The 26,171-nt window shown below is 42.6% G+C and overlaps 1 protein-coding gene across 3 annotated transcripts in view; it reads left to right on the top strand.

Moving 5' to 3' along the window:
- Positions 1-17,431, top strand: part of DIP2B (disco interacting protein 2 homolog B) — a 194,879-nt gene extending 177,448 nt beyond the window's left edge. For all 3 annotated transcript variants that reach the window (XM_074374879.1, XM_074374878.1, XM_074374877.1), the window contains 10 exons: positions 1,347-1,456; positions 1,941-2,071; positions 3,654-3,822; positions 4,437-4,607; positions 5,612-5,673; positions 6,544-6,601; positions 8,227-8,301; positions 9,416-9,593; positions 11,544-11,667; positions 13,332-17,431. In XM_074374879.1, coding sequence (XP_074230980.1) covers positions 1,347-1,456; positions 1,941-2,071; positions 3,654-3,822; positions 4,437-4,607; positions 5,612-5,673; positions 6,544-6,601; positions 8,227-8,301; positions 9,416-9,593; positions 11,544-11,667; positions 13,332-13,584 — 1,331 coding nt within the window. In that variant the 3' untranslated portion in view covers positions 13,585-17,431. The remainder of the gene's footprint in view (positions 1-1,346; positions 1,457-1,940; positions 2,072-3,653; positions 3,823-4,436; positions 4,608-5,611; positions 5,674-6,543; positions 6,602-8,226; positions 8,302-9,415; positions 9,594-11,543; positions 11,668-13,331) is intronic.
- The last annotated feature ends 8,740 nt before the right edge of the window (positions 17,432-26,171 follow it).

Below are 26,171 nucleotides of genomic sequence, written 5' to 3'. Positions count from 1 at the left end.
CGTCCAGCTTTTTATTGAGCCCTTACCATGTGCCAGTCATCTAATGTGTATTACCTAATTTTGTCCTCATACCCACCCTATTAGATAGGTGCTAGTTTTATCCTCATTTTACAGATAAGAAAACTGAGGCTAAGGAGGCTAAGTAAGTAGCAGAATTGAAATTCAAACCCAGTCAGTTTGGCTCCATTTGCAGCCTCTTAACCTTTAATTTCCTCCCTACCAGTTTTTAGTGAGTGTCACATGGTGTCCACCTCAGGAACATTTATATGGATTTGAAAGCAGGGATGATGTGTATTTATGGTTATTGTGTGCCAGATGCCAAACTAGATTTTTTTACATTTGTTACTTAAGGACATAAGCAAAGTCCTTTATAATATATACCACAAATGGATTGTGTTGGTGTTAATGATGTAGAGAGGCCTTCTGTGGTTACTGGACTCAGTCACATTTCAAGAAGACCTGAAATCACAGACAACAGAAAGGGCTTTTTTAGGCATTTGAGTGGCCCTTCCTTACACAAAGATGAGTTGAAGGTGATAGATAAGTCTTTGGTTTTACCAGAGACGGGCACCCAATGGTACAGAGGTTTGAAAGTCCATGTCAGAATTACTTCTTGATCTGGAAAGCCAAAGGAGCCATCGAGGAGTCATGGTTGGGGTTGGAGACATCCTTGATATCCTTGGATTTGACGTACTTATAAAGCAAATTTGGGGGGAAGAGAGGCATCCTAAAAGAGCAAAGGAAAACAGTTCCCAGATTATCATCCTTAAAATCTGTCATGTTAACTTGGAGAAAAACTGTCCAACTTTTAAAGCAGTTCATAATTACAGTAACATGTACTACACTGTAAATAATGAACTTTAACTTGAAACCAGCATAACAACAAGTAAAGCTGCTTAAGTTGTTTTAAAGTGCTTTATGTGAGTTAACTTCCTCATAATTCTGTGAGGGCAGGTGTTATTAGCATTTTAGAGATAAGGAAACAGACACAAAGATGTTAAATGACACCAAGGTGACATTGCTGATAAATAGCAGAGCTGGGATTTGAACACTTCAGCCTGTGTTTTCCACTGCTGTTATATTACCCCTCACTGATTTACTGTATTCCAGTAAATACACCTACCTGATGTAGCTTTCCTTGTTTACACTGTCTAGTGGTACCCTCAACCCCAGCCCACTTCTAGGAGTGACATGTGATCTGGTTGGTTAAATATGAGAAGCCTGAGCTTTAGCAAACCCCAGAAGCTAAATTTGGGCAAAGCAGAGTCACAGAAGACCGGTGGAAGAGCAATGATTTTTGAGTTCCAGTGTGTCTGGTTGACGTCGGGTTTTTCTTTTCCTTGCAGATGATTTACCCAGGAAAAAGTTACCTCAGCTGTATAAACCGCCCACTCCTGAGATGCTGGCATATCTCGATTTCAGTGTCTCCACAACTGGCATGCTTACGGGAGTGAAGGTAGAGTAGTCGGGGTATATTTACTCTCTCACTAGATGCTGGTAAAATGCCAGGTCTGCAAAAAATAGAGATGACCACTGCCCCAGGGACTTCAGATGTAGAGGCCAACTGGTTATAGCAGAGACCAGTAGGCGGAGGATCAAGGGCCTCTGCTATATTTAAATAAAAGCATTGGCTCTTCCGGAATAAGTTATCCCAAGGAATTTGTGTTATGCAGTGTTCTGAACCTAGCGTAGAAGCTAACAGACAGTAGGAGCTACAGTGAAAGCCAGTATGAAGTCAGAGATTCATATTTCCTAAACCTCAATATTGACAAATAAACAAATATGTTACTTTCAGTTAGACTTAGACTAGGCATTTTGAAGTAGTAAAAAATATACATCACTGTGAGGAGTTTGGGGAAAACGAAGCTTCTCAGAACTAGCATTAGAGCTGTTTTTTCTGCCTGTGGGATACCAGTTCCATCCTGTTCCTTACCTTCCAGATGTCCCACTCTGCAGTCAATGCTCTCTGCAGAGCCATCAAGCTCCAGTGTGAGTTGTATTCTTCTCGGCAGATCGCCATCTGCCTTGACCCTTACTGTGGACTTGGCTTTGCACTCTGGTGTCTCTGCAGGTAGGAATGGAAATGCAAAGAAACAGAATGCATGGGAATATCTTTGGGGCTATGACCATCTCATCCTTCCCTTTGCTCCCTTAATTTGGTAAAGTTTCAGTAAAATGCTGATGTTTCCAGAATTTGTGCACCTAATATATCTTTGATGTTCATTTGATTTGGTCTGTATCCCCTCTTTTCTGTTAGCTTTTTGCCTCATACAAAAGGGCAGTGATCTTACTACCTCTTCTTTGCTCCATCCTGTAATCCTCATTTTAGAAGCAGAGCCAAGCAGAAGGATGACACTTGGGTGAAATGTCATGCTGTCCCAGCTAGAATGCACTGCTAGGCTTGGCAGGAAGGAATGTAATGAGATGGGCGACAGCTTGTGGCTGGAAAGTAGCATGTGGGTCCTGGCTGGATTCTTTCCTGTGGGATAGCAGATCCCACCTCCTTCCACTGTCCTCCCTGGGGACCTCATCTCAGACCTGTATTGTTGCCTCCTTGGTGGGCATCTCTGTGAATGCTTCACAGATGCCTTCTGTCACCATCCTTCTTAAGATGGCATTGTCCACCTAGGGACCCACGTTATCTTCACTCTGTGTCTTTTATGTCTCACGGGCCATTAAGTGTCATATCCTTGGGCTCAGTTGTTTCTAAACCTGTCTGTACATAAAAGTCACTTAGGGGTCTATTAGAAAAAATTAATGGGCCTTCCTTAGACTTACTAACCTAAATCTCCAGAAGTGAAGACCACAAGTCCAGTATTTTTTTTAAATACAGGATTCCTGGGCTCCCAGTGATTGTGATCTGTACTCAAGGTTCAGGAAGTTGAGGATTCATGGCTGGAGAGAGTACATATGATATGGGACTCTGCCATCCCTTCCATCTTGTCCTGGCTGGCCTGTCGGGGTTCAAGCCCTCATCCTCTTGCGCCTGTGCTGTTGCAGCCTCTGCTGTCTCTCAGCCTTCAGTGACTCATATCTCCAGTCCCTCCTCCTTGTAGCCAGCTTTGCCTCAACTTAAAGCTGTAGGGACTGTCTGCTGAGTAAATGCTAAAGTCCTTCATGTAATATAGTTCACAGTTTGGTACCGACCCTTCTGGCCTCACTTCTCCCCACTCCCCCAGGCATCCTGTGCTCTAGTATTTCACCCTGGAATACTGTTTCTGACGACATTAAACACACCATGTAATTTTATATCTCTGTCCCTTTGCATATGCTGTTCTCTGCCTGGAGTGCCCTCACCACATCCTCACTTCCTCCGGCCACCATCAAATTCCTACTCGTTCAAGCCTCAGCTCAAGTGTTACCCACTCAGTGAAACACTCCCCCCTCTGTGTTCCCAGTTTGAACAACTTGCTCTTTATTCTGTGATCTTGATGTCCTTTATTTCCGTCTTAGTTGCTGCACCTTCTATAGCCTGCTTTATAGTTACTGTGTCTTGTGAGTTCAGTAGGAATGAGACTGATTCTTAGACCTTCTTATGTCATATGACCCGACAGTGTCCTTCACACTCAGTATTTGTTGAATGGATGGTGTTCTAGGAATCAAGGTACCTAGAATGAATTGATCATGTCAGCTCTTGTGTTTCTTCATTGCAGTGTCTATTCAGGCCACCAGTCCATCTTAATTCCTCCTATGGAGTTAGAAAACAACCTTTTCCTCTGGCTCACCACCGTCAACCAGTACAAAATAAGAGATACTTTCTGCTCCTACTCAGTAATGGAGCTCTGCACCAAGGGGCTTGGAAACCAAGTGGAGGTGCTGAAGGTAAGAAGCAGCTGTATCAAGGAGCCAGTCATGAGAGATTTTAAAGAAATGGTCCAGGCACGAGGACACCCTGGTAGGGCTGGCCAGACAGATCTGGCTGCTTTTTTCTAGCCAAAAAAGGTTTGTAAATCTCAGAAAGTTTCTCTCTTCCACTGTCTAATTTAATGCACTTTCTCAGGGTTTAATCTGATTCTTATATTGTAGAGAAGAGGTGGGGCTGAATAGAAAAGCTTTTATGTAAAGATGAAAGGGAACTGTGACTTCCAGGAGGATTTTTCCCAGTAGAATTTGCATCCTCAGTATATTCGAGATTGGGAATTGCCCCAGAGATAAGGCAGCTCATTCATGTGTATATCCAGTGATCATATGTCTGACTGGCACCTGAAACTTCTAGATGGCAGAGGAAAGAAATCAAGAATGAGCAAATTGACCATGGGTAATGGTTTTAGTGAAATGCCTTGGTATTTTCTGAAAAGGTGTATCTTTTTTCTGGATATCTGCGGTGAGAACACAGAATTCCCTGGCGTTCCTTGAACATAGGTAGAGAAGTAACCATGTTTATTCAGTGCTTTACAATCCTGCTAACCCCGGCTCCTGTGCATGGTGTCTTACAGACCAGAGGAATCAACCTCTCCTGCATCCGGACGTGTGTGGTGGTGGCTGAGGAGCGGCCCCGCATTGCCCTCCAGCAGTCCTTCTCCAAGCTCTTTAAGGACATCGGTCTGTCCCCTCGGGCCGTCAGCACCACTTTTGGATCGAGAGTCAATGTAGCAATATGTTTGCAGGTGACTGTCGTGAAAGCTTACTTGCGGGGAGGGGCTCGGAGCATAGGCCTCCATTTACTTGCTGTGGGACTCGGGGCTTTTTATTTGGACTTTACTATGCCTTATTTTGCTCATCTGTAAAATGAAGATGATGGTATTGTCCTTCACGAGTCGTTCTGTAGAACTACTGAGTTTCCAGGTGCCGGGTGCTTGGAGCCATGCCCGGCAGTTAAGCACTAATGTAAATGTTTACTCTCAGTGGTGGTGTTATGGTCCGTGACGATGAATCAAGAAGATTTCCGAGGCCTATTTGAATTTTATTTATGTTACCTTCTGTTTTCAGTCTCCTCTATCTTTTATACCTTTTTTTGCAAAGGAAGCACAAATAAGCCTGTATTCTTTTCTCCAGCCAGATGGCAACTTTGCTGTGTTATCTTGGTGGGTAAATAACAGAAAAGGGGCTGAAACAGCAGGAAAGAACTGAGTCTGATTTTATGTAGCTTGGAGGCTAATTAGGCGAATGGAGGTATGGACAAGAGTGAGAGTCAAAGAAGGTGGTGTACAAGGGTGGGTCGGGTCCTCTGTGTCCATGGTTGAGTGACTTTTGAGCAGCATCGTGACACCTTAACCTTGGAGCCCCGTCATGGGCCCCTTGCTGTCAGCTTGGGCCAATGTTGGTTTTGAAAATCGCACGGATGCTGGTCTGTCTCATCCCTACTTTGAGCACAGGGATGAGGACCCTTCTCAGCCTGGTAACCTTTCAGTGCTGCCCCAGCCCCTGGCCTACTCTCCCGGGAGGTGGGGGAAGAGAGGGAAGAAGGACGAGGAGAAAGCCAGGCCAGGCGTCTCTTTCAGGTTGACGGCAACCTTGCCTCTTCTGGTTGACAGGGGGAGCTTTCAAAATAGAGTTCAGATTTTTCATGTTTGGGGCTAAATTATCTATTTCTTGATTTGAAAATGTGAAATATGGAAATAACATTCATTTAAATTTTAAATAAATAATGCATTGATTTGTTTTTCTTTAGGGAACCTCAGGGCCTGATCCAACTACTGTGTATGTAGATCTGAAAGCACTAAGACACGACAGGTATGGCAGATTTGTTTTACTTGTTTTTTGCTAGCGTTTCTGAGCAGAAACAATTCTGAGCCTCAAGAAAGCCAGCTCTCTCCCTCATTCCTTTTGTTAAAGTCTTTAGGGGGAGAGGAGGAATTAATTTTCATTATTAATAGCTCACAAGATTTACATTTATAAGAAAAAAGCTTTAATTCCCACAGTTGCTGCACTGTTGTTTAATATTAAAATGTAATACTGGTGTTTTGTGATATTTGACATAAATTAAACTAAAATGGATAGATGCTTTTCTCTGGCAGTTTAAAAATAACTGAGACAGACGATAAACGAGGCAGAGTAGGGTTTTTGAAACAATACTTTATCTGAGCCCCAGGAGTAAAAGCCTTCCTCCTTATCAGCTCACATATGAATTGTAGCTGTGTCCTAAGGGGAGCTCCTGGCCTGAGGGCTCTGGAACCTTCTCCCGGGTCCCTCTGACTCGGGCTGTGTTCATGGTGTGGCCCGTGGCACTGAGCCATCCTGCACAAGGAGAGCATCTCTAGCGCTGTGGTTCTCAGCCCAGGGAGAGTTTGCCCTCCAGAGGACATCTGACAACGTCTGGAGACATTTTGGTTTGTCACAACAAGGAGGTGCTGCTGACATCTAGTGGGTAGAGGCCTGGGATGTTGCTAAACATCCTACAATGCACAGGACAGCCCTTCACAAAAACTAACAGAATATCTGACCCAAAATGTCAGTGATGTGAGTTTAAGATACTCTGCTCTAGCTTGAGGAGAGACAGAGTAGAGGTCTTGGGAAAGCAGTTTATAGCTGTGGTATAAATGATGCAGTCGTTTTTTTAAAGGCTTGCACATACATAGTAAGTATTGAATTATTCTTCTGCAGGGTTCGTCTTGTGGAACGGGGTGCCCCCCAGAGTTTGCTCCTCTCAGAGTCTGGAAAGGTAATTTGCTCAGTTAACCATTGGAAAGGTAGTCTGTGTGGAGAGATGGTTCATTTCAAAGAAACCTGAAGCCATATAATATATTAGTGCCCAGGGCAAGACTGAATCGAAATCTGGAGATAATTCAACAATTTCCGCTTAGCCAATGCTTTCAAATTCATATGGGAACATAAATAAGAAAAATACTAGATTCAAGCCTTCTTAATTTCCAGTTTTTTTTTTTTAATTCGATCAGCATGTTATTCTTATTTGACAGATCAGCAGAATTCAGTGTTCATTATATCAAAGGTGAAGAGACGAGCAACACTTAAAAACAGGCAATTCTACCTTTGTCAGTGTTACAAGGAGGAAAAATAGGGTGGCAGATAGAGGGGGGGGGTTTAAGATCAGGGAAGACATACACATATTTAAAGTTAAAAGAGAAATCAAAATGGGGACGAGAGTATAAAGATATTTGAGAGTGACTTCTTAGATTAGAATGAGGCTTTAAATTGTTCAAGAAGAGATTTAGTCATTATCTAGTCCATCCAGAAGGCTGCTGTAACAGAATTCCATAGACTTGGGTAGCTTATAAACAACAGAAGGTTACTTTTCCCACTTCTGAAGGCTAGAAAGTCCAAGACCGAGGAGCCAGCAGATTCTGATGAGAGATTCCCTAGATGGCCGTCTTGTTGCTCTGTCCTCACGTGGCCAGAGGAGCAAGGGAAATCTCTGGGTCTCTTTCATATAAGGGCACTGGTCCCATTCATGAGGGCAGAGCCTTAATCACCTCCCAAAGGCCCTGCCTCCTAATACCATCACATTGAGGGTTAGGTTTCAACACGTGGATTTCAGTCTATGGCAGTTTTGAACAATTTACTAATGAAAGAATCAAATCAGCATGAGCTGTCAAGCTTCTCATCCTTTTGAGGAGGTGGTGATAACGTGTCAGAATCCCTTCTAGTAACTCCAAAAGGCAGAGGGAAAATTGGGAAGGAATAAAGAGCTCCTGCCTAATGTATGCAGCAATGGATGAGCCCATGGGGAGTGTACTCTGGTTTTACTCCTCCATTTAAACCCTTTGAGGTGGAGGTGGGGTGACCTTACCATCTTGTCAGGAGCTTTAGTGAGGTGCCTGGTCCAGACGAGCAGGAGTGGCCCTTCTCTTCCTTCCTTGAGGTTTTAGGTACATGAGCCCAGATCATCATTGTGGGGTTTCTCAAGGAACCATACGCTAGAAACCCAAGATGAGAAGAGGGGTTGAGGCATGCAGAGAGGCCCTGAGCCATCCTTTAGGCTGGCACCACTGCTTCCTTTTCCCTCCTGAGGGGGACCCGGGCGGATGTCTTTCCATTCTCCTGCAGAGCTGCCACCGTCCTCCCGTGCTCTTCAGGTCCCTCTGCCTCTAGCGCTCACTGTCACCCGGAGCGGAGGCTCTCAGGCAATCCAGTGAGCAAGACAGATCATGAGAAGGGGCTGATTTTGAGGCTGAATCTTGTTAAACCTTTGTCTCCACTGAGGACAGTCCCGTGAGCACCATCTCAGCTCCAGCCTTTGCACAGAGTGAGAGGAGGGTGGGTAACTACATTTCCTAGAGGTCATTACATTTAATTGAGCCCAGTCTTTGTGTTCTCTTTGATTCTTAGATTTTACCTGGAGTGAAAGTAGTTATTGTTAATCCCGAGACCAAAGGGCCTGTTGGAGACTCTCACCTTGGAGAGGTATGTAGAATTTTCCCCTTTACTCTGAAAAGTCAGCAGTGAAAGACTTTAATGTTCATATTCTAAAAGTCAGTGAAACTGTGAGTTTAGCTTTTCCCCCATTGTGAGTTTTCAAGAGTTTTAATCTTTCTCTGTAAGGCACAAGCTGCAGTGGACCAAAGAGGGAAATTGACACCAAGATGGAGAGAAGATCTGGGCACCCAAATAGAACTAGTCCCAGATTGTCCACTGACATTCCCTTAGCTCAGAAAGAAAGTGGACAAATTCCACCTGTTCCCACCTATTAAGGAGTAGAACTAGAAGGAGACACAAATACAATTTTTAAAATTTATACAAATTTTATATTCTCTTCCAAAATGTATCCATTTTTTGTATTAGGATAAAGATATTTTAAAAGACTTAATTTTTCTTCCCACAGTCTTTGAGCAACCCTGGTATTTCACCCATAGCTTACTGGGAGGAATGTGTGTAGGTACAGAAGCCAGGAGGCCTGGGCTCTGCCAGTTACCAGCTTCTCATTATTGGGAAGGTTGCTTAACCTCTCAGTTTCCTCCCCCTCAAGTAATAACTGCACCTCCCTCGTAGAATTGTGTGACAGTTAAATACATCAGTACCTTTGTCGGCAGTACACATGGAACAGTGCCTGTCACACAGTGTTTTCCTGGGGGCTTTATAACCTAGTTTAGAGCCCAGAAATGATCCATTGATGTATCTGTGAGACGCTGGAAGAGGCTGAGAAATGAGCCAGGGAGGCAGCGTAGCCTCCAGGTTCAGAGCACTGCCTCTGCAGCCACCCAGACATGGGTCTGGGTCTCCTAGTTTCTGCGTCTTAGGTATGAGTTTCTTAAACTCCTGTTTTTTTCATCTGTGAAGTGAGAATAATAGTCATACACACCGTATTGTCACATCGTGTGTATCAGGATTGATGGAGGTAAGGCATGTGGAGTTCAGCGCTTTCAGCGCGTGGTCAACACTTGATGAATGTTGGCTGCCTTTACTGTTGCAACTGCGTTGTTGTTAATATAAATGTGAGATTAAAAAACCGAAGTAACCTGTCCTGAGAGAACTGCACTGATACTGGTGAAGCATGACCAGTCCCCCTTTCTTGTTGTAGATTTGGGTGAACAGTCCTCACACAGCCAGTGGCTACTACACCATCTACGACAGTGAGACTCTTCAAGCTGATCATTTCAACACCCGCCTCAGCTTTGGGGATGCTGCCCAGACACTCTGGGCTCGGACAGGATACCTGGGTTTTGTCCGCCGGACTGAGCTCACAGCGGCCACCGGAGGTACCATCCACACCAGCTCTTCCCCCTCATCCTGCTGTGCATTTCAGCCTCGGGCACAGGCTGGCCTGCCTCAGCCTGCTTTGGATTGTGGACTGTGTGTATTGAGTCATTCCCTTCTGTGATCTTGAACCCATACACGAATTTATATTCATTTGAAGTAAGACTTTGCCCCATGAAGAGTCCCTAGGGCGGAATCACCAGGGCGCCCTGTTGGCCTCCCTGAACCATGGGTTAGCTCGGCCGGGCAGTCGTAGACGTGCGCCTGGTGATGGGTAGGTGCCCCGGGCAGGACACAGACCCTCTGCCCAGTGGGGCTGCCTCCAGCCCTGAGCCAGCTCCAGGGACAGGTATTTCATCTTTTCATCCTCTACTCCTAATCCCTGAGAGGGAGTCAGCGTGGCGGGGCCAACGTCTGGAGCGCTCTGTCCCTTCGGGGGCTCACACTGGACGTGAGACTGCTCGCCCGGGCTCCCCAATCAGCCTCTGCCCAGTTGTCATGGCTTCACTGCCATCTGCCCCCAGCCTTTCTTCCTGGTGGCATTAGTAGCCATTTTCAGATCCCCAGCACTGACTGTATGATGCACGTCAAGAACTGACCCAAATCACTCATTGGGCTTTAATGGCTGGAATCGAGCCAGGTCATTTCTCTTTCGCCCGTCACACGTGCTGCACACTGATCAGCTCCGTAGTCTCTCCGTGCTTCACAGGGAAGCAGAACGACATACTAGAGAAGAAGGAGGCATTGCTCGCCTGCACCCTGGTTTTGAAGCCTCCCTCTGCCATTTCCTGTGTGACCTTGAGCCACTCACTGGACCTCTCAGTTTCCTACATGGAAAGGGGGAGTAATAATGCTTCCTGCCTTGTCAAAACGATGTGAGATCAAATGACATGATACATTCAGGTGCCTAGAGGTGCCTGGCACACAGAAAGCACTTCCTAGTCGTTAACTGCTGTGTTGCCATTGTTTTTGTTACTACAGTCATTATGAGTTCCTCTGGTGTCATGGGAACTCTACTGGCCTTCCTCAGCCTCCTCTCTCCAGCTTCTAGCATTTGTTTCGCTGAAGTTTTCAGACATCTACTTTTTCCTGAAAATACTACATTCAGTAGACCTAGTAAAATCATCTCTCTTCTTCAAAATGCAGTACCTATGTAGATATAAATGTATACAGTATGTGCATAAAATCTCTTAAACAAAAAGAAAAGAGTGAGATTTCTGCCATGTCCTGGCTGGATCACAAGCCTATTAATAACCAGGACTATCTCTCCATGGATTCCTTGAAGACGTCTAGAAACAGTGACACATGTTCATTTCTTTTCCATCTTAAAATCTTCCCCTCCATCCCCGACCCCACAGCCATCATCTGGCTAATTCCTATTTATCCTTGAAAGCTCAGCCAGCAAGGCTTCAGCTTTTCCTTCTCTGAACCCTTGAGCTGAGCTCGAGGGTGGGGCATGTCATCCTCTCCCCACCCCTTGGGCACATTCGGGTCACTGGGCTTCTTACCACAGTGCGACATCTGTTGCGTGTAGTTTCCCCCACCAGACAGTAAGTATTTTCAGAGCAGGAATTGTGTTTTGTCATCTTTGTCTCCCCAGCACTTGGAACAATTACTGTCACAGAGGAGAAGGAGTAGTAGAAATAATAATAATAATAGTAATAATAATAGCTAATATTTTTCAGCCCTTACCATGCCCGAGGCATCAATATTAACTCCCTTACATGGATTATCTCATTTAATCGGCACAGCAGCCATTTATTATTACCCCGTCTCACAGAGAGGAAGCAGGGCTCAGGGCCTTAAGTGATCTCAGGGCCCCAAGTGATCTATCTGCTTCTGGCTACACAGCTGATGACGTGGCCAGAGGCCTGAACCCTGCGCTCCTAACCCCAGCAGTGCGTTGCACTCAGTATGTCTGATGAACCAGATCTCTCTGTTCTCTCCATCAGAGCGTCACGATGCCTTGTACGTGGTGGGAGCTCTGGACGAGACACTGGAGCTGCGAGGACTGCGGTACCACCCCATCGACATTGAGACCTCCGTGTCTCGGGTCCACAGGAGCATTGCCGAATGGTAAATTCCCCTTCACAGAGCAGGTTCCCTCTTCGGCTATACTGTCAGTTGAAGTGGATCTGTAGTCAGCCATCTGTACGAGATCCCACCTACAGACATAGATCTCCAAGGGCAACAAGAAAATAAACACACTGATTCTTGTCTCATCTGTCTGTGGCAGATGAGGCCATGGGGACACGGAAACAGGCTCCGTGGACCCAGTGAGGGGCTGAGTCCTTTTTAATGATTGATTCTTACCATTGGAAAGGACCTAACTAACCACCCGCCTCTAGCAAGTTGGTACAGTGTAGCAGGAGGGGAACCATGACTTTGTGATCAAAAGACCCAGCTTGCAGGCCCAGCTCTCCCATGGAGGCTGCTTTGCTTATTTGCAGATACCTTGTCTGCTTCTTCCTGATTATCAGGAGGATCAAATGAGAATGTGCTTCGTAATCTATCAAATGGTAAGCAGATGAAAAGGATCATCATTCTTATCTGGTGTGGTTTTCCCTCAGTGCGGGAATTCCCCCCACATCATCCCGCTAAAGGGTCATCCAGCCTCATGTTGACTAAAAAATTTCTTAAAAACTTTTTTTTAATTCCTTAAAATCAAAACCTTAGTTTTTACTGTTGTCTCTCATTCTGGATTCTTGACAGTACAGAATCCATATATATTTAAGTCAGCGTGTCCTTCCTCAGGTCTTTTTTCCTGTGCAAAGTAGCCACAGCTCTGTAACGGTTGTTCATGCTTTCCAGATACTTCTTTGTGAGCATCTTTATCTTGCTTTTGTCACAGTTTCTCCTCAGACCTGAATGATGCCCATGAGGTTTAAGAACAACACAGGGAAGTTGGGTGTCATGTTACCCCCTAATTTTAAACATTTGACTTTTGGTGCAACCAAATATTGTGTACATTTTTCTTTAATGATTGGGATCGATTTTTTTTTAAGGCAGTTTAACACTACTTATCACAAATCAGGTCATACATCCTAACCCAGCAATCCCACTCAGTGTAAAGCAACTTCTACCTTGTAGAAGTTGATCTGATGAACCATTAAGGACCCTGTAGGGGCACTAAGCTCAGACGAGGCCAGGCCGACTCCCTTCCTGTTGGGTGTAAGAGTATAGATAATAATCTTAGTTAAAGCTCTCTTATGTTGCAAATAACAAGAATTCTCTTCAAAAATACTTAAGCAAACAAGAGTTAATAGGAAGAGTACCTGAAAGTACCTGAAAGCCATCTCAGAGGTTCCTGAAAGTCTCTAACCAGCTCTGGATCTCAAAAAAGGATAGAAACTAGGGACGGGAGGGCCATCAGGAAGCACCATCTTCTCACTCTCTAGAGCCACGTGGGCATCCACTTCATTTTTTCTCTCCTCCCTGAAGAGCTTTTCTCTGAAATTCTCTGTATACCTAACTACCCCAGAACTTTCAAGCTCTTAAGTACATGTCCTCAGTTTAGGCAACCAGCTGACAGCTTTCAATCCCACTTCCATACTCCCAAGAGATATTGGATGGCTCAGGTAATCAACTGTGATCACAGGGACAAGGTCATGTATTACAGATGTGGCTGATAGCCTCCTGCTTGGATCCAAGGGAGAAGGCAGTCCTCAGGGACATGGGGATAAGTCTTGGGCAGACACTGTAGAAGATGATATGTTAATTGAATGTCATTGAACTTGCAGTGCCGTGTTCACATGGACCAACTTGCTCGTGGTGGTTGTGGAACTGTGTGGCTCTGAACAGGAAGCCCTAGATCTGGTTCCTTTAGTGACAAACGTGGTCCTAGAAGAGCATTACCTCATCGTTGGCGTCGTGGTGGTGGTGGACCCAGGTGTTATCCCCATCAACTCCAGAGGGGAGAAGCAGAGGATGCACCTCCGTGACAGCTTCCTAGCTGACCAGTTAGACCCCATCTATGTGGCTTATAATATGTGACCACCTTGTGGGGATTACAGGGGGCCATCCTGCAAAACCACAAGGACCAAAGACTGGTGACTAGGAGCAAGCTTTCAAACGGTGTGAAATAAGCTGAGATGCTACACTATATCCTTCATCTCATCCTGTGGGATTCTGCAATCACATGACACACAGGAAAGGGGAATTCTGTGGTGGCAAATGAAAAAAATGTTAACAGCCTATTAGTCATGAGCTTTGACATAGCGTGAGCAGCACGTTACTAAAGCAATTACATGCATGTTACATTTTTTTCATCTGTTGTATATACTTGTATTTTTATCTAATGTTGTTCTAGAATTTTGTAAGGGAGTTTAATGAATTCACATGAAGAGGGTAGTCTGAATTACACAGTTCCCCACTCTGTACTGTATTTTGCCATTTTACCATAGTTAGACATTCTGCGGGTTTTGTTAACATGGAGATTACTCGGCTTACTTCCAGTTGACCCATAAGCAAATCAAATAACCCACTGAATATGAGAATGACTTTATATATAGAATTCTTGACTGTAAAACATTTTGACCAGTGTTTTAAACATGTAAATAAGAATACACTTAATTCACTAAAAAATTGTAGACTTGGCTTGTATAGTTGTAACAACTAAAGTAGGAACATTTCTACTTTGAGAGAATTACAGTGCTCTCTTGATGCAGTGTAACTGAGTAGGTGACTGAAAAGTGCAGACTGCAGGTTTTGCTGCACATTGTACTATGTCTCTGTTGGCTGGCATATATTCAGTATAAACGGAAGCTGCCTATGTCTGTTTTTAAAGCTTGCATTCCCAGAATCAGCTTAAGCTTTTAGGAATTCAGCCTGTTTCTACAAGCTGAAAATCTCAGTTTAAAAATCAAAATGTTAGGAAAAAGCTAAGATTCATTAGAGCTCACCTAGTTTTAAGGAATCGCAATAACTCACTCTGGCCCGCAATGTTGAAACTGTCTTTCACACTTAAAGTGACTACATAAGAATTTAGAATTTCCCCTTTTCCAGGCCCATTGTAAGCTGTGTCTGCAGTTATACACATAGCTTCTCCTTTCTGAAAACTGAAGAGCATCCTCCGTTCTTCCAGTTCACGAGGGCAGAGAATTTAAGGACAGTAGTGATAGTCTGGGAAGGCGGTGGGATCAAGTCACGTGGAGGCATAAGGGCGCAGAGCTACATATCTCAGAACTGACTGATAGGGATTGCCAAAAGAGCCAGACTTATGCTGAAATAGGGGAGGTGTCTGATGGGTGCAAGAAACTCTTTTGAAATAACTGCGGTGCCCAGGCCAAGCGGACTGAGCCTGGGACTGAGTTTGGCCTCCGGCTCGGTTTCCTTTCTTTGGTCTGATGCTTCATGTATTTGAATATAGTTGAATTTTATTATTTTTTTCTTACAGAAATATTTTTAAAAATTAAAAAAAAAACTCAAAGTGAACAGAGTTAACTTGTTAAATCAGAATGGTTCTCTTTGACCCACTCTGGTCTATTGTGTAAATATTTATTTAGACTATTTTAATAATACATATTATTTACCCCACTGTAACATCATGTAAACTAAATATGTTTTTAAACAATTTTTAAGACTTGTAATTACCCTGAGAATAAGGTTTATAATGCAAAGACCAGACCCTTCGCCACGGCAGCGTTCTTGGGGGGCTGCCCTCACACAGTCTCCTGACTCAAAGCCACTTTACCAGCTCCTTTTGACATAATCCTCTTTTTCTCCCAACTCATTCTCCACAGAGGGCAGGCCTCAAGGCATTTTCCAGTTCCAGATCTCTTTTTCTGCATTTTGGATGACATTAATTTACACATGATGGGAGAGGTTCTAGGATGCACAGAAAAAGCACTTGCGTTGGGACGAGAAATCCCAGTGGATAGCAACAATATGGCTCCACAGAGAAAACAGCCTGATTATCTGGAAAGTAATTTTCTTAAAACAATTTCTGATGATTCAGTAAGCAAAGCAAGGAATCCTGAGGATCTTCTAGCTCCATAATCCACTAGTTCTCAGAAAAAAAAATATAGGCAGAGTCTATTCTATGGATTTCCTTCATAATTTTTTCTACACAGGTTTGGGTGTCTGCTTGAAATATAATGTGAGCCACATCTGCCATTTAAAAATTTTAAGTAATCACATTTTGAAAAGTAAAGAGAAACAGGTGAAATTAATTTTAATATATTTTATTTAACACAGTATATCAAAAATACTATCATTTCAGTATGGAATCAATATAAAAAATTATTGAGATGTTTTACTTTTTTTCATATTAAATATTTGAAATTTAATATGTTTTAAGCACATCTCAATTTGGACTAGCCATATTTCAAGTTTTCAGTAGCCGCATGTGGCTGTTGGCTACCATATTGGACAGTGTGGAGCTATACTCATTCCTTCAAATAAAATACTCCATTAATCTCAGAGTATGGCCAACTCTCAGTTATTTAGGGGCTGATTATGTAGTTTTGTAGTTCCTTAGGCTTCTGATTTATTGTCATTTTTTTGCTTTCTGCCTTGTGGCTGCTTTATTTATCTTTTGTCCATTCCCCAAAGCCAGAGTATGCTAATGGAAGAAAGCCAAGCTATGTCTTTGGGGAACTGCACCAGTCATTCTGGTAAGGTATCCTCTGGTAAGGGAAAGAGATTCTAGTCATTAGCTTAGAGGTGTTTGTGGGACCATCTGCAGATTTAATGCCTAGTCTGTTGCAGACTCAGTGAGAAAACTTCCTCTTGATGACACAATGCTCTTAGTCTTTCCACACTAGGTAGAACCTTTGTGGTTGAACTGACTCTTGAGACAGGCCCAAAAGGCCATTATTGATAGAAACAGCTTTGTCAAAACTCTGGAAGACATTCTGTCTGGGTTTTCATGCCTATGAAAAAGAAAACTAAATTAATAGCAAGCCCCCATTTCACATAAGAGAAATCTGTTCCTCTTAAAAGTTTTTGAAACTCTTTCTGCCTCTCAACAGAAGTAACTGAGATAGATGAGGAAGGGGCTGCCTCAGAACAAGTGCCATCTCCTGCAGCAGTGAGACCCTGGGAATGACCAGCATGTTAGTGGGCATCAGTGAATCCACAGTCTTTATTTCCTTCCTGCCTATTAAAGGGCCCTTGTTCCTCCAGTCCCAGGTCTTCCTGAAGTTGTGCTGCCTCAGGCTGTTTCGGGACCATTGCCTGTCTGTTTGGTCATAGGAGTGAATGTCTCCTTAACTCTAGTCCCTGGGCAATGCTTGCTTAATGCTTTTGTTGAATCAACAAAGGGCCTGAGGCCTTAGCTTTTTTGTTAAGGTCTCTGCCCCAGGCATGGTGCTCAATATCTTGGCCAAATAAATTACTTTCCTTGAATATCCAGGAATCTTTAGACTAAAGCAATGAGGAGTTATCACCTCACCCTCAAACTCCAACATGATCTATGCCTTAGAGTTGTTTTTGTTGTCTGCTTTCATGTTAAAAGCAAGAGTATTTGGAGCAAGCTGCAGTACTCCAGATACACAATAGGCCTTTTCTTTATCATTCATATGACATTTCTGGTTTAGGTATATGTAGATGGGCCATGTTATTTGTCCAGAGGAAAGAGAGTGTAAAGATATAAGAATAATTTTTTAGTCCTAAATGCTTTGTTTTGTTTACTTTCTGTCAAGATATTTACCAGTGTCAAATTCAAACTATAGTACTGTGTAATTATGTATAAAGTTTTTTTTTATTTATTTGAATTTAGACTAGATATACATTTTTAAATTTAACATCTGGCTGGACAGTGTTCTATTAACTCATTGAATGTGTTTCCTTTGTCTTGTGTTAATAAATATTGATGCTTGGTTGTGTTTAATGCTTCACACTTTGGGAGCATTGATAAATTGGAATTAATTAATTTTTAATTTAACTTCAGATGGTAAGACCTGAAGATAGCTGGAGTGGTCTAAGGGAAATGGACACAGAGATCCAAAGTCAAAAGCAAATCGGTGCTATTCAAGGAGGCCAGATCAAGGAACAATGCAGAAATCGTTATTAAAACTAAGAAGCCTTTTGTCAGAAACAGTCATACCTTAGTTTTCCTCCTACCCATGTGGCATTTTTGGTAGTTTTAAACTATTGATCAAAAATTTTAATTTTTTCCTAATGTGTAATTGGGCTGGATTTCATCTTTTTCTAAAGTAATACTTCATTTGCTCTTCCATTTCCTGGTTTCAAGAAACTTGATGAGAGTTTCCATCAAATTGTGCATGTTCTCAGACACTGAAACTCGCCTTTGGATTATGGTCCAAGCTATTCAGGCAGCTGAGAACCTTTTCCATTTAACATACATTTCTTGAGTGCCTACCCAACTAGGCACAAGTAACTGGGATAAGAACTGAAGCTAGAGAGAGAAGAACGTGAAGTCACTGCCCTCAAGAAGATATAGGAAAACAATACAGTGTATTAAAGGTTATGAGCAAAGGTGGACTGTGGGAGCAAATAGGATAGGCACCCAATCCAGTGACAAGGGAGGGTAAGTGAGGGATACATCCTGGAGGAGGTAACTCTGAACTGAGTTTTGAAGACTGAGATAGCTAGATAAAGACAACAAACAGGAAGGCAGAGCTGCATATTCTGGAACTTGCAATTCATTATTAGGATGTAGGATTTAAAGGGAGAAAAGTAAAAGATAATTATGGAGGTTTGAGCCAAGGAGAGCTCACTAAGGCCCTTTATGTATCATGCTAAGAATTTTGGACTTTTATCCAGAAGGCCGAAGAGAGTTAATGAGATGTTTATAGCAAGGGAATAACATGTTCAGGATTGCAACATAGAAAATCATTCTGGTAGATTTATGACTTGGGGAGTTGAGTAGATGTGGAACCATTTACCAAGATAGAGAACGAAAGAGGAGGAATAGATTTGGGAAAGAAGATGCTGTGCTCCATTTTGGTCCTGTTCATTTGAGGTGCTATGGAAATGCAAGCGAAGATGTCCAACAGGCTGCTAAATATTAGGTTCATCTGTTGAATCACACCTCTCCTGCACCAGCAGAGCGCTGGCCGAGAACTTGTTGTTTGGGAGACATCATTCTAAAAGTGGTAGTTGAAGCCATGGAATTGAATGTTAGTGCCAAGAAAGATCATGTGTGAGAAAAGGCTCAAAAATGAAGCCATAAGGAGTAAGAGCATTTAAAAGCTGGTAGAGGGAGAAGAATCCACAAAATGGAGAAGGAATGACTGGAGAAGAAATGACTGGAGAGATGCGGTCAAAACCAAGAAAAGGCTTGGGCATAGGAATTGTGGGAAGAATTTTAAAGAGGAGGAAGTGTTCACTAGTGCCGAAGGCTACAGTGAAGCTGACTAAAGCAGACTGGCCAGCAGCTGCTGTATCTGGCCACTAGGCAGTCACTGGTGACCTTGGTGAGAGCAGATGCAATTGCAGCTGTTGGGGCAGAAGCCAGAAACCTTGTGCAGGAGAGGTGTGATGGGAGGTGTGATTGAACGAAGGCTACTCTTCCTGGAAGCTTTATCTGCACATAGGAAGGAAAGAGGTGGGATAGTAGTTAAACAAGGGATGTAGAATTGAGGGAGGGTTTTTTTTTTTTTAAGATGGAAGAAATAAAATGTTCCTGAGTAGAGAGGGAAAGTTCCCAAATATAGCAATGAGGGATAATTGACAAAGCAAGGTCACAGAGGAAGCAGGAGGGGTGAGGATCCAGAGAACAGGCTTTAGGGGAGGAAGCTTTTTTTTGTTTTTCCCTAAATAAAGCTATGTAGAGGCAAGATCCTGACAGAAGGAAGTTAGTAGAGGCCTATCTGATGACCTTTTTCATTTCTCTGAACCTCCATTTTCAGTGTAAAAAAAGATAAACTTCAACAGTGACTAATGAAAATATTCAACAAAGCAAGAAATAGACTTTAATAGATCATCTATTACAAACCTACAGTAAGAAGTATTTAATGATGACGCTTTACAAGCACTACCATGAAAGTCAAGACTATGGCAACTTACTGCCTATCACTGTTTCTATTCACCATTGAGATTATAGTTAATAGTTAAGAAAAAGCTATATGAATTGGATACAAAAGAAGAAAAACATTAATCTTTGGAGACTATATGACAGTCTAGAAAAATACAAAAGAATCTACAAATTTAAACAAATAGGAATTTAGCAAGATTGCTGAATACAAAATAAGCACAAAAATCAATAGTAGGAGTCTCCAGATATTGGTGGACTTAACTTGGTTAGATAACCCTCCCAGAAATAGAAATAACTACGTTTGAAAGATGGGATGGAACATTTGTGTGTTTATGACTTTTTGTTTGAGGACATCCCCATTACTCTAAGCTGCTTCAGAAAAACATAAATTTACAGACTGAAGAAACTCAAGAAACCCCAAGTGGTATATAGAAAACCACACTTAGGCATGATCATGGGCAAACTGCTAAATTTCAATAAAGCAGAATCTTAAAAGTAGCCAAGGGAAAGTGACACATTACATATAGGAAAACAATACAATTAACAGCCAACTTCTCTTTAGAAATAGTGGACTCCAGAAGAACACAGAATGATGTATTTAGAGTGCTGGAAGGAAAAAAAAAACTATCAATTCTATACCTAGTGAAACCATCCTTCAAAAGTGAAGGTGAAACCTCAATCTGATAAAGACCATCTATGAAAAAACTCACTACTTAGACCACACTTAATAGAGAAGAACTGAATTATTTCTGCCTAAGGTTGGGAACAAGGCAAGAAAGTCTGTTATCACCACTCAACATTGAATAAAAGTCGGTTAGGCAAGAAAAAGAAAAAAAAGGCATCCAGATTGGACAAGAAAAATTAAGGCTCTCTCTAGTCTCAGATGAAATTACTTATATGTACAAAATCCTAAGGAACACACACACACACACAAACTATTAAATGAGTTCAGCAAGGTTGCAGAATACAAGATCAATAAAAAAATCTATTTAACGCAATGAGCATTCCAAACATGATATTTAAAAACCAACTATATCTAAAATAGCATCAAAAGGAATAAAATACTTAATAAATTTAACCAAAATGCAAACTTGTACACTGAAAACTACAAAATCATTGATAGAAACTAAAGAAGATCTAAACAAATGGGAAGTCATCCCCTTGTTCATAGATTGGAAGGTTTAATATTGTTAGGATGGCAATATGCCCCCCCCCCAATTGATCTACAGATTCAATGCAATCTCTCAAAATCCCAGCCAACTTTTCTGCAAAAATGGACAGGTGGATTTTGGAATTCATCTGGAAACGAAAGGGACTCAGAATAGTCAAAACAATCTTGAAAAAGAATAGCCAAGCTGGAGTACTTACACTTCCATATTTCTAAACCTACTACAGAGCTAAAATAAGGAGAATGAGGTACTGGCATAAGGACAGACCCATCAGTCAATGAATAGAATTGAAAGTCCAGAAATGAAACTACTCCCAACGCAGCCAAGATAATAAGTCAATAACTATTAATACTGCATCTCAATGGGGAATGGTGGAGATTAGTGCCACTCATAAAGATGTCAGGATTCAGAGGTAGTGGTCCCAGTTTAAGCTCTTTTTAATTCACTGCAGAAATTCATGGATCCTGGAGGACAGCAGTACATTACTGCAGACTCAAGCAAATAGTAGTCCCGATTATAGCTGTTGTACCTATATCTTTGCTAGATTAAATTAGTATTGTCTCAGGTACATGGTATTAGCAATTGATTTGACAAATGTGTCTTTCTATTCCAATCAAGAAAGAAAATCAGTTCTCATAAGGAAAAAAGAAAATTTAACTATGTGTCGTGATGGATGGTAATTAGACTTTCTGTCAATTATCTCGATTAAATTTTTTTAAAGAATCAGAAGTAGTTCACATTCACATAGAAGGGACAGGAATATACATTTATACTTTTGCCCTTGGATTACATTACATGATATCACTCTGATCAGACAGAACAAGAAGTGGTTTGTATACTGAAGGTGTTGGTAGGCTGCATGCAATCCAGAGGATGGGAAATCAGCTCTGAAGATGCAGAGGTCTCGTGACCAGAGGCATGCTGACATATCCCCTAAGAGAGAAAAAACAGATTACTGCATCTTGCATCCTCTTTCTTAAAGAAGGAAGCACAACCCTTGGTAGGCCTCTTTGGGTTCTGGGGACAACATATTCCATGCCTAGTAGTAGTGCTTTGGATGATATCCCAGGTGACAGCTTTAAGTAAGATTTGGAGCCGTATGATCTGGCCAGTCCCATAGTGGTGGAGGTGACAGTTGAAAAAGCAGCAGTAGAAAGTTTATGGCAAGACCCAATGGGAGAATCACAATGCAAGCTATTGAAATTCTGGAGCGAGAATATGTCAGCTGTAGCAGAGAATTCTAAGCCTTTTGAAAGCAGCTTCTGGTGTACTGGGCCATGGTGGAGATGAAAAACTTGGAAAGTGACTGCATCTGGAACTGTCCATCATTGTCTGGATTCTGTCAGACACACGAAATCATAAAGTCAGATGGGCCCAACACCAAGCCACCATAAGATAGAAATGTTACACCTGGGATCAAGCCTAAGCAGGATCAGAGGACACAAGCAATATGCATGCACAGGCAACCCAGAACCCTCTGTTACCCACTGCAGTTGCCCCAGTGTTCTTCACTCAGCTCATTCCTGTGGCCACAGCAGAGCACGGGGTGGCTCCTGCTGAAGCAGGTGGAAAAAGCTCATTTGGTTTATGGGGAGGAGGTGGGGGTGGTTGGCCGTTCTAGGGGTGACTTTAAAAGGCAGTTGCAAGGGAAATCTTCTCAATAGGCAGATATTAAAGTGATCACCCATTTTGTGTAGAAGGAGAAGTGGCTCAAAGTGAGAATATATATGAGCTCGTGGGCAGTGGCAAATAGCCTGGCCAGTAGTTAGTGTCTTAAAAAGGGACAAGACTGGAATACTGGATACAGCAAGGTCTGGAGTACAGGTGTATGGATGGATATAGGGGAGGGAAGACAAAGAATGAAGATCTTTGCTTCATGTATCAATGACCACCAAAAAGAATTCACCATGGGAGAGACACTGAATATCCAAATAGACAAAATGATGTGGCTGGTTGGTGTCAGCCACATACGGAGCATCTCAGAATTGGCACAGTAAGCACATGAATGGAATAGCTACAATGGTAGAGATGTAGGCTACGCAAAGGCCCAACAGCATGGACTCCTACTTACCAAGGCTGATTTAGCTACTGCTGACTCTGAATGTTCACCTAAATATTGAGCCCAACATTGAGCTCCCAAGGTGGCATTCTTTCTAGGAGACTAACAGGCCACTTAATAGTGAGTTGACAACACTGGGCTTCCTCCATCCTAGAAGGGCTAGTGATTTGTTCTAATGTGAGTAGACTTACCTTTTCTGGATAAGAATTTGACTCTCCTGCCCTCAGAGCCTCACTGAACATCACTACCTGGTAGCTTACAAAAGTGCATGGTACTTGCAGGCTGCTCTGACCGACATAAAGAAGATTTCACCAATAAACCGAACTTCAGTTCCAAGCTGTCTTGCTACAACTCTGTAATCATAATCTTGAAGGTAAATAATCTGTTTGTTTATACACTTTAACTAACACAATAACCAGTTCTTAACCGTTACAGTGTTTTACTAAGTGGAACCAGCTAGGAAGCTACTGCAGTTTACAATGTAAGAGGGGGAGGGTATAGCTCGGCGGTAGAGCGCATTGCTTAGCATGCACAAGGTCCGGTTCAACCCCCAGTACCTCCTCCAAAAATAAACAAACCGAATTACAATGTAAGAAACAACGATAGCTTACACTAAGGTGGTAGTGGTAAGGTACAGAGAAAGGGAGGAGGTCACAAGGAAATAATTTCTCTTGTATCCAGGTGTATTAGTTAGGACTCTAGAAACAACAGCAACCAAAGTAAGCAGGTTTAAATAGAAACATGCCATTCATTGTAAGGACAAAGGGTGGTTCATGGAACCTAAGGGCTGTGGCAGGCAGCAGGTTCTAGAACTGGGGCCTAGAAAGCCCCTGGGTAGCTCTCTCAGCTCATCTGTATCGTTTGCAGATAGAAGAGGCTCATCACACAGCTCCTAAGCTTTAGGTTCATTTACCTAGAGAAAGACTAATTTTTGTCCAAAGACACGTTTCCATAGGGGAGATTGAGGGCCCAGCTTGGGTCGGGTGCCCATTGCTGGTAAGATATGGATGAGAAGTGAGAAGTTCCTGTAAAAAGAGGGAGAGATGGACAGCCCTGTAGTTGTCCAGTACTCCAAGGGCCTCACAGACTAGTTCTAGGAGATCAATTCAAGCATAGTTAGCGTGAAACAGCAAATAGTTTCAGAGCTAAGTTATCTGGGACAACCCTTTTATAGGAGTGTTAGCTATGATGGTATAGTTGTAGTTCATACAATTCCCAGAGGCATTTAAGACCTATCCTTGGTTAGGTTTTCCTGTGTGTTTAGACTTGAGTATTGAAAAAGGACAGAACAAAAAGAAACAGAAACCATTAAGCCTATTTTTTAAGACCACAAAGCTTACATTTACTAACTTTAACCATTTTCTGCCTTTTGAGAGGTGACCTGTTCTAGATACTGTTTCACGGCTCCCTAGTCCTCCACTCCAGCTCAGTCTTTTTTGTCAACCCATGAGGCTTCTCAGGATGTGCAGCCACTTCATGTTTTCAGTCAAATTTCCAGGAGTTATATTGCAATATCTTACATACTAATATCCAACGTTTATTTAGTGCTTATTCTGTGCCAGGCATTGGGTCTTACTTTACATGTGTTAAACTCAATCAATCTACAAAACTCCACAGAACAGTAGTATTATTAAACCCATTTCATTACAACATCCCTCTCTCCTAACTAGAAAACTGGTCCAGAAGAGCCTGTGAGGTGCCACCACTGGCTGGACCAGTTTGTTTTAAAACAATTACCTTTGATTCTTGAAAATTACGTTTCTTTGTTTCACCCTACTTCCTTACTTCTGAAGTCAAAGACCTGTCCATCTGGTTTATAAAACTCTTTCTTGTTTGATAGAACTACCTGCATCATAACCAAGACTTTTTTTTTTCTTGTTCTTCAATTACTCCTCAAGGTTCAGAAGACTGGTAGGTACAGTTTGTGATACTTGCATGAGAAAGAAACATGGACAGTGGAAATATCTGTGAGTGGCAGTGTTGCACAGCATATTTGATTTAAACTCACGAGGCTTTACAGGTGGAAGAGGCGCTAAAGAAGGGGCAGTTCATATGCATTTTGAAGTTTTCAGTAAAATTTAGTTTCTTTTGATGGTTAACATTTTTCAGTCCTCCGACCTCTCTTGTACTCATCATTTGTTAAGCATTCTGTCTTCCAAGGAAGAAACAACCGAACATGAAAAGAATAACAAATTTACAACTAGCCTTGCAGCCATTAATATTCTGGGTTCTTTAATGACTGTGCTTTGTTAATCAGAAAAGGCTGATGTCTGAGAACCTCTTCTCCACTCCTTACCTTTATAGGGCACTTTGCTTTCCTATGATATATAATATTTTGATTTTTTTAAATAACGCTGAGACATGGGATGAGTATTACACTTTCCCAATTTTGATAAGAAGACACACTTAGAGGTTGGGTAATTTGCCTAATCAAAAATCTAAAGGGCAGTTACCTTTTAATAGGTAGTCAGTGTTTGCTGACTGAATGACAATGGGTAAACATTAGTGAGTTCTTAGGGCTGTTTGGCAGAGTAACTCCTGAGCTTTAAATCACATAATCTGACCCTAAAGGTCAAACCAGGAAGGGCTCTATCCACTGTATCAGTTTCCTACGTTGGCAATCTCAAACTAGTGAAAGTTCAGAGAAATTCTAGAACTTTTTGTTAAGAGCATACTAAAAGGTTGATCATTTGTTGTTTACTATCATTTTGCAATGAAATGGGTAAAGAAAAAAAATTCAGCATAATGCATCGGAATAATCCATAACTCCGTCTCCAAAAAGGCAGACACATTAAAAAAGTTTCAAGTTTTTGTAATGTATTAGAATTACTGTGATTTTATTTTATTGTCTGTAACTTGTTTCTAGTTAAGCAATTAAGATAAATACAGCCCACCGGCACCTAGTGGGTGTGGTTTTTTAATCCTTTCACCTGGGATAAAAGATACAACTCCGCGCAGTTTTAAGGGATTAAAATTAGTCTGGGTGGTGAGGCCTGGGCCTTCAAGCTTCAAGTCACTTTGGTCTACAAGAAGGGGATAGGTCAAACGTGGGTAAAGGCCAGGGACGACAGCTCTGGGGCAGAGCAACGAGGAGCTGAGCTCAGGGCGACGCCGCTAAGCGTAGAAAACCCCCCCATGGCGAGCGGCCTCCTAACACCGCCGAAGGGGTGCTGACCTCCGGAAACCAACTTGTGGGAAGAGTGGGGACAGAGCTCCGGGAGCCAAAAGGAACCACAGGTAACTTTCACCCCCAACTTTCGCCAGGATAGCGCCTTATGGACGCGAAAGTGGCCACCCCGGGGAGCCGCGGCACAAGATGGCGGCGCGTCACGTGCGCAACGCGGTGACGCAGGACGGCGGCTCGCACGGAGGGACCGCCCTAGCCTCGCCCCCCACGCTCGTTTACTCAGTT

Source organism: Camelus bactrianus, chromosome 12 (assembly GCF_048773025.1).
Source record: "Camelus bactrianus isolate YW-2024 breed Bactrian camel chromosome 12, ASM4877302v1, whole genome shotgun sequence".
NCBI lineage: Eukaryota > Metazoa > Chordata > Mammalia > Artiodactyla > Camelidae > Camelus > Camelus bactrianus.
The sequence above is the reverse complement of the archived record's forward strand: the minus strand, read 5'-3'. Positions and strand labels throughout refer to the sequence as shown.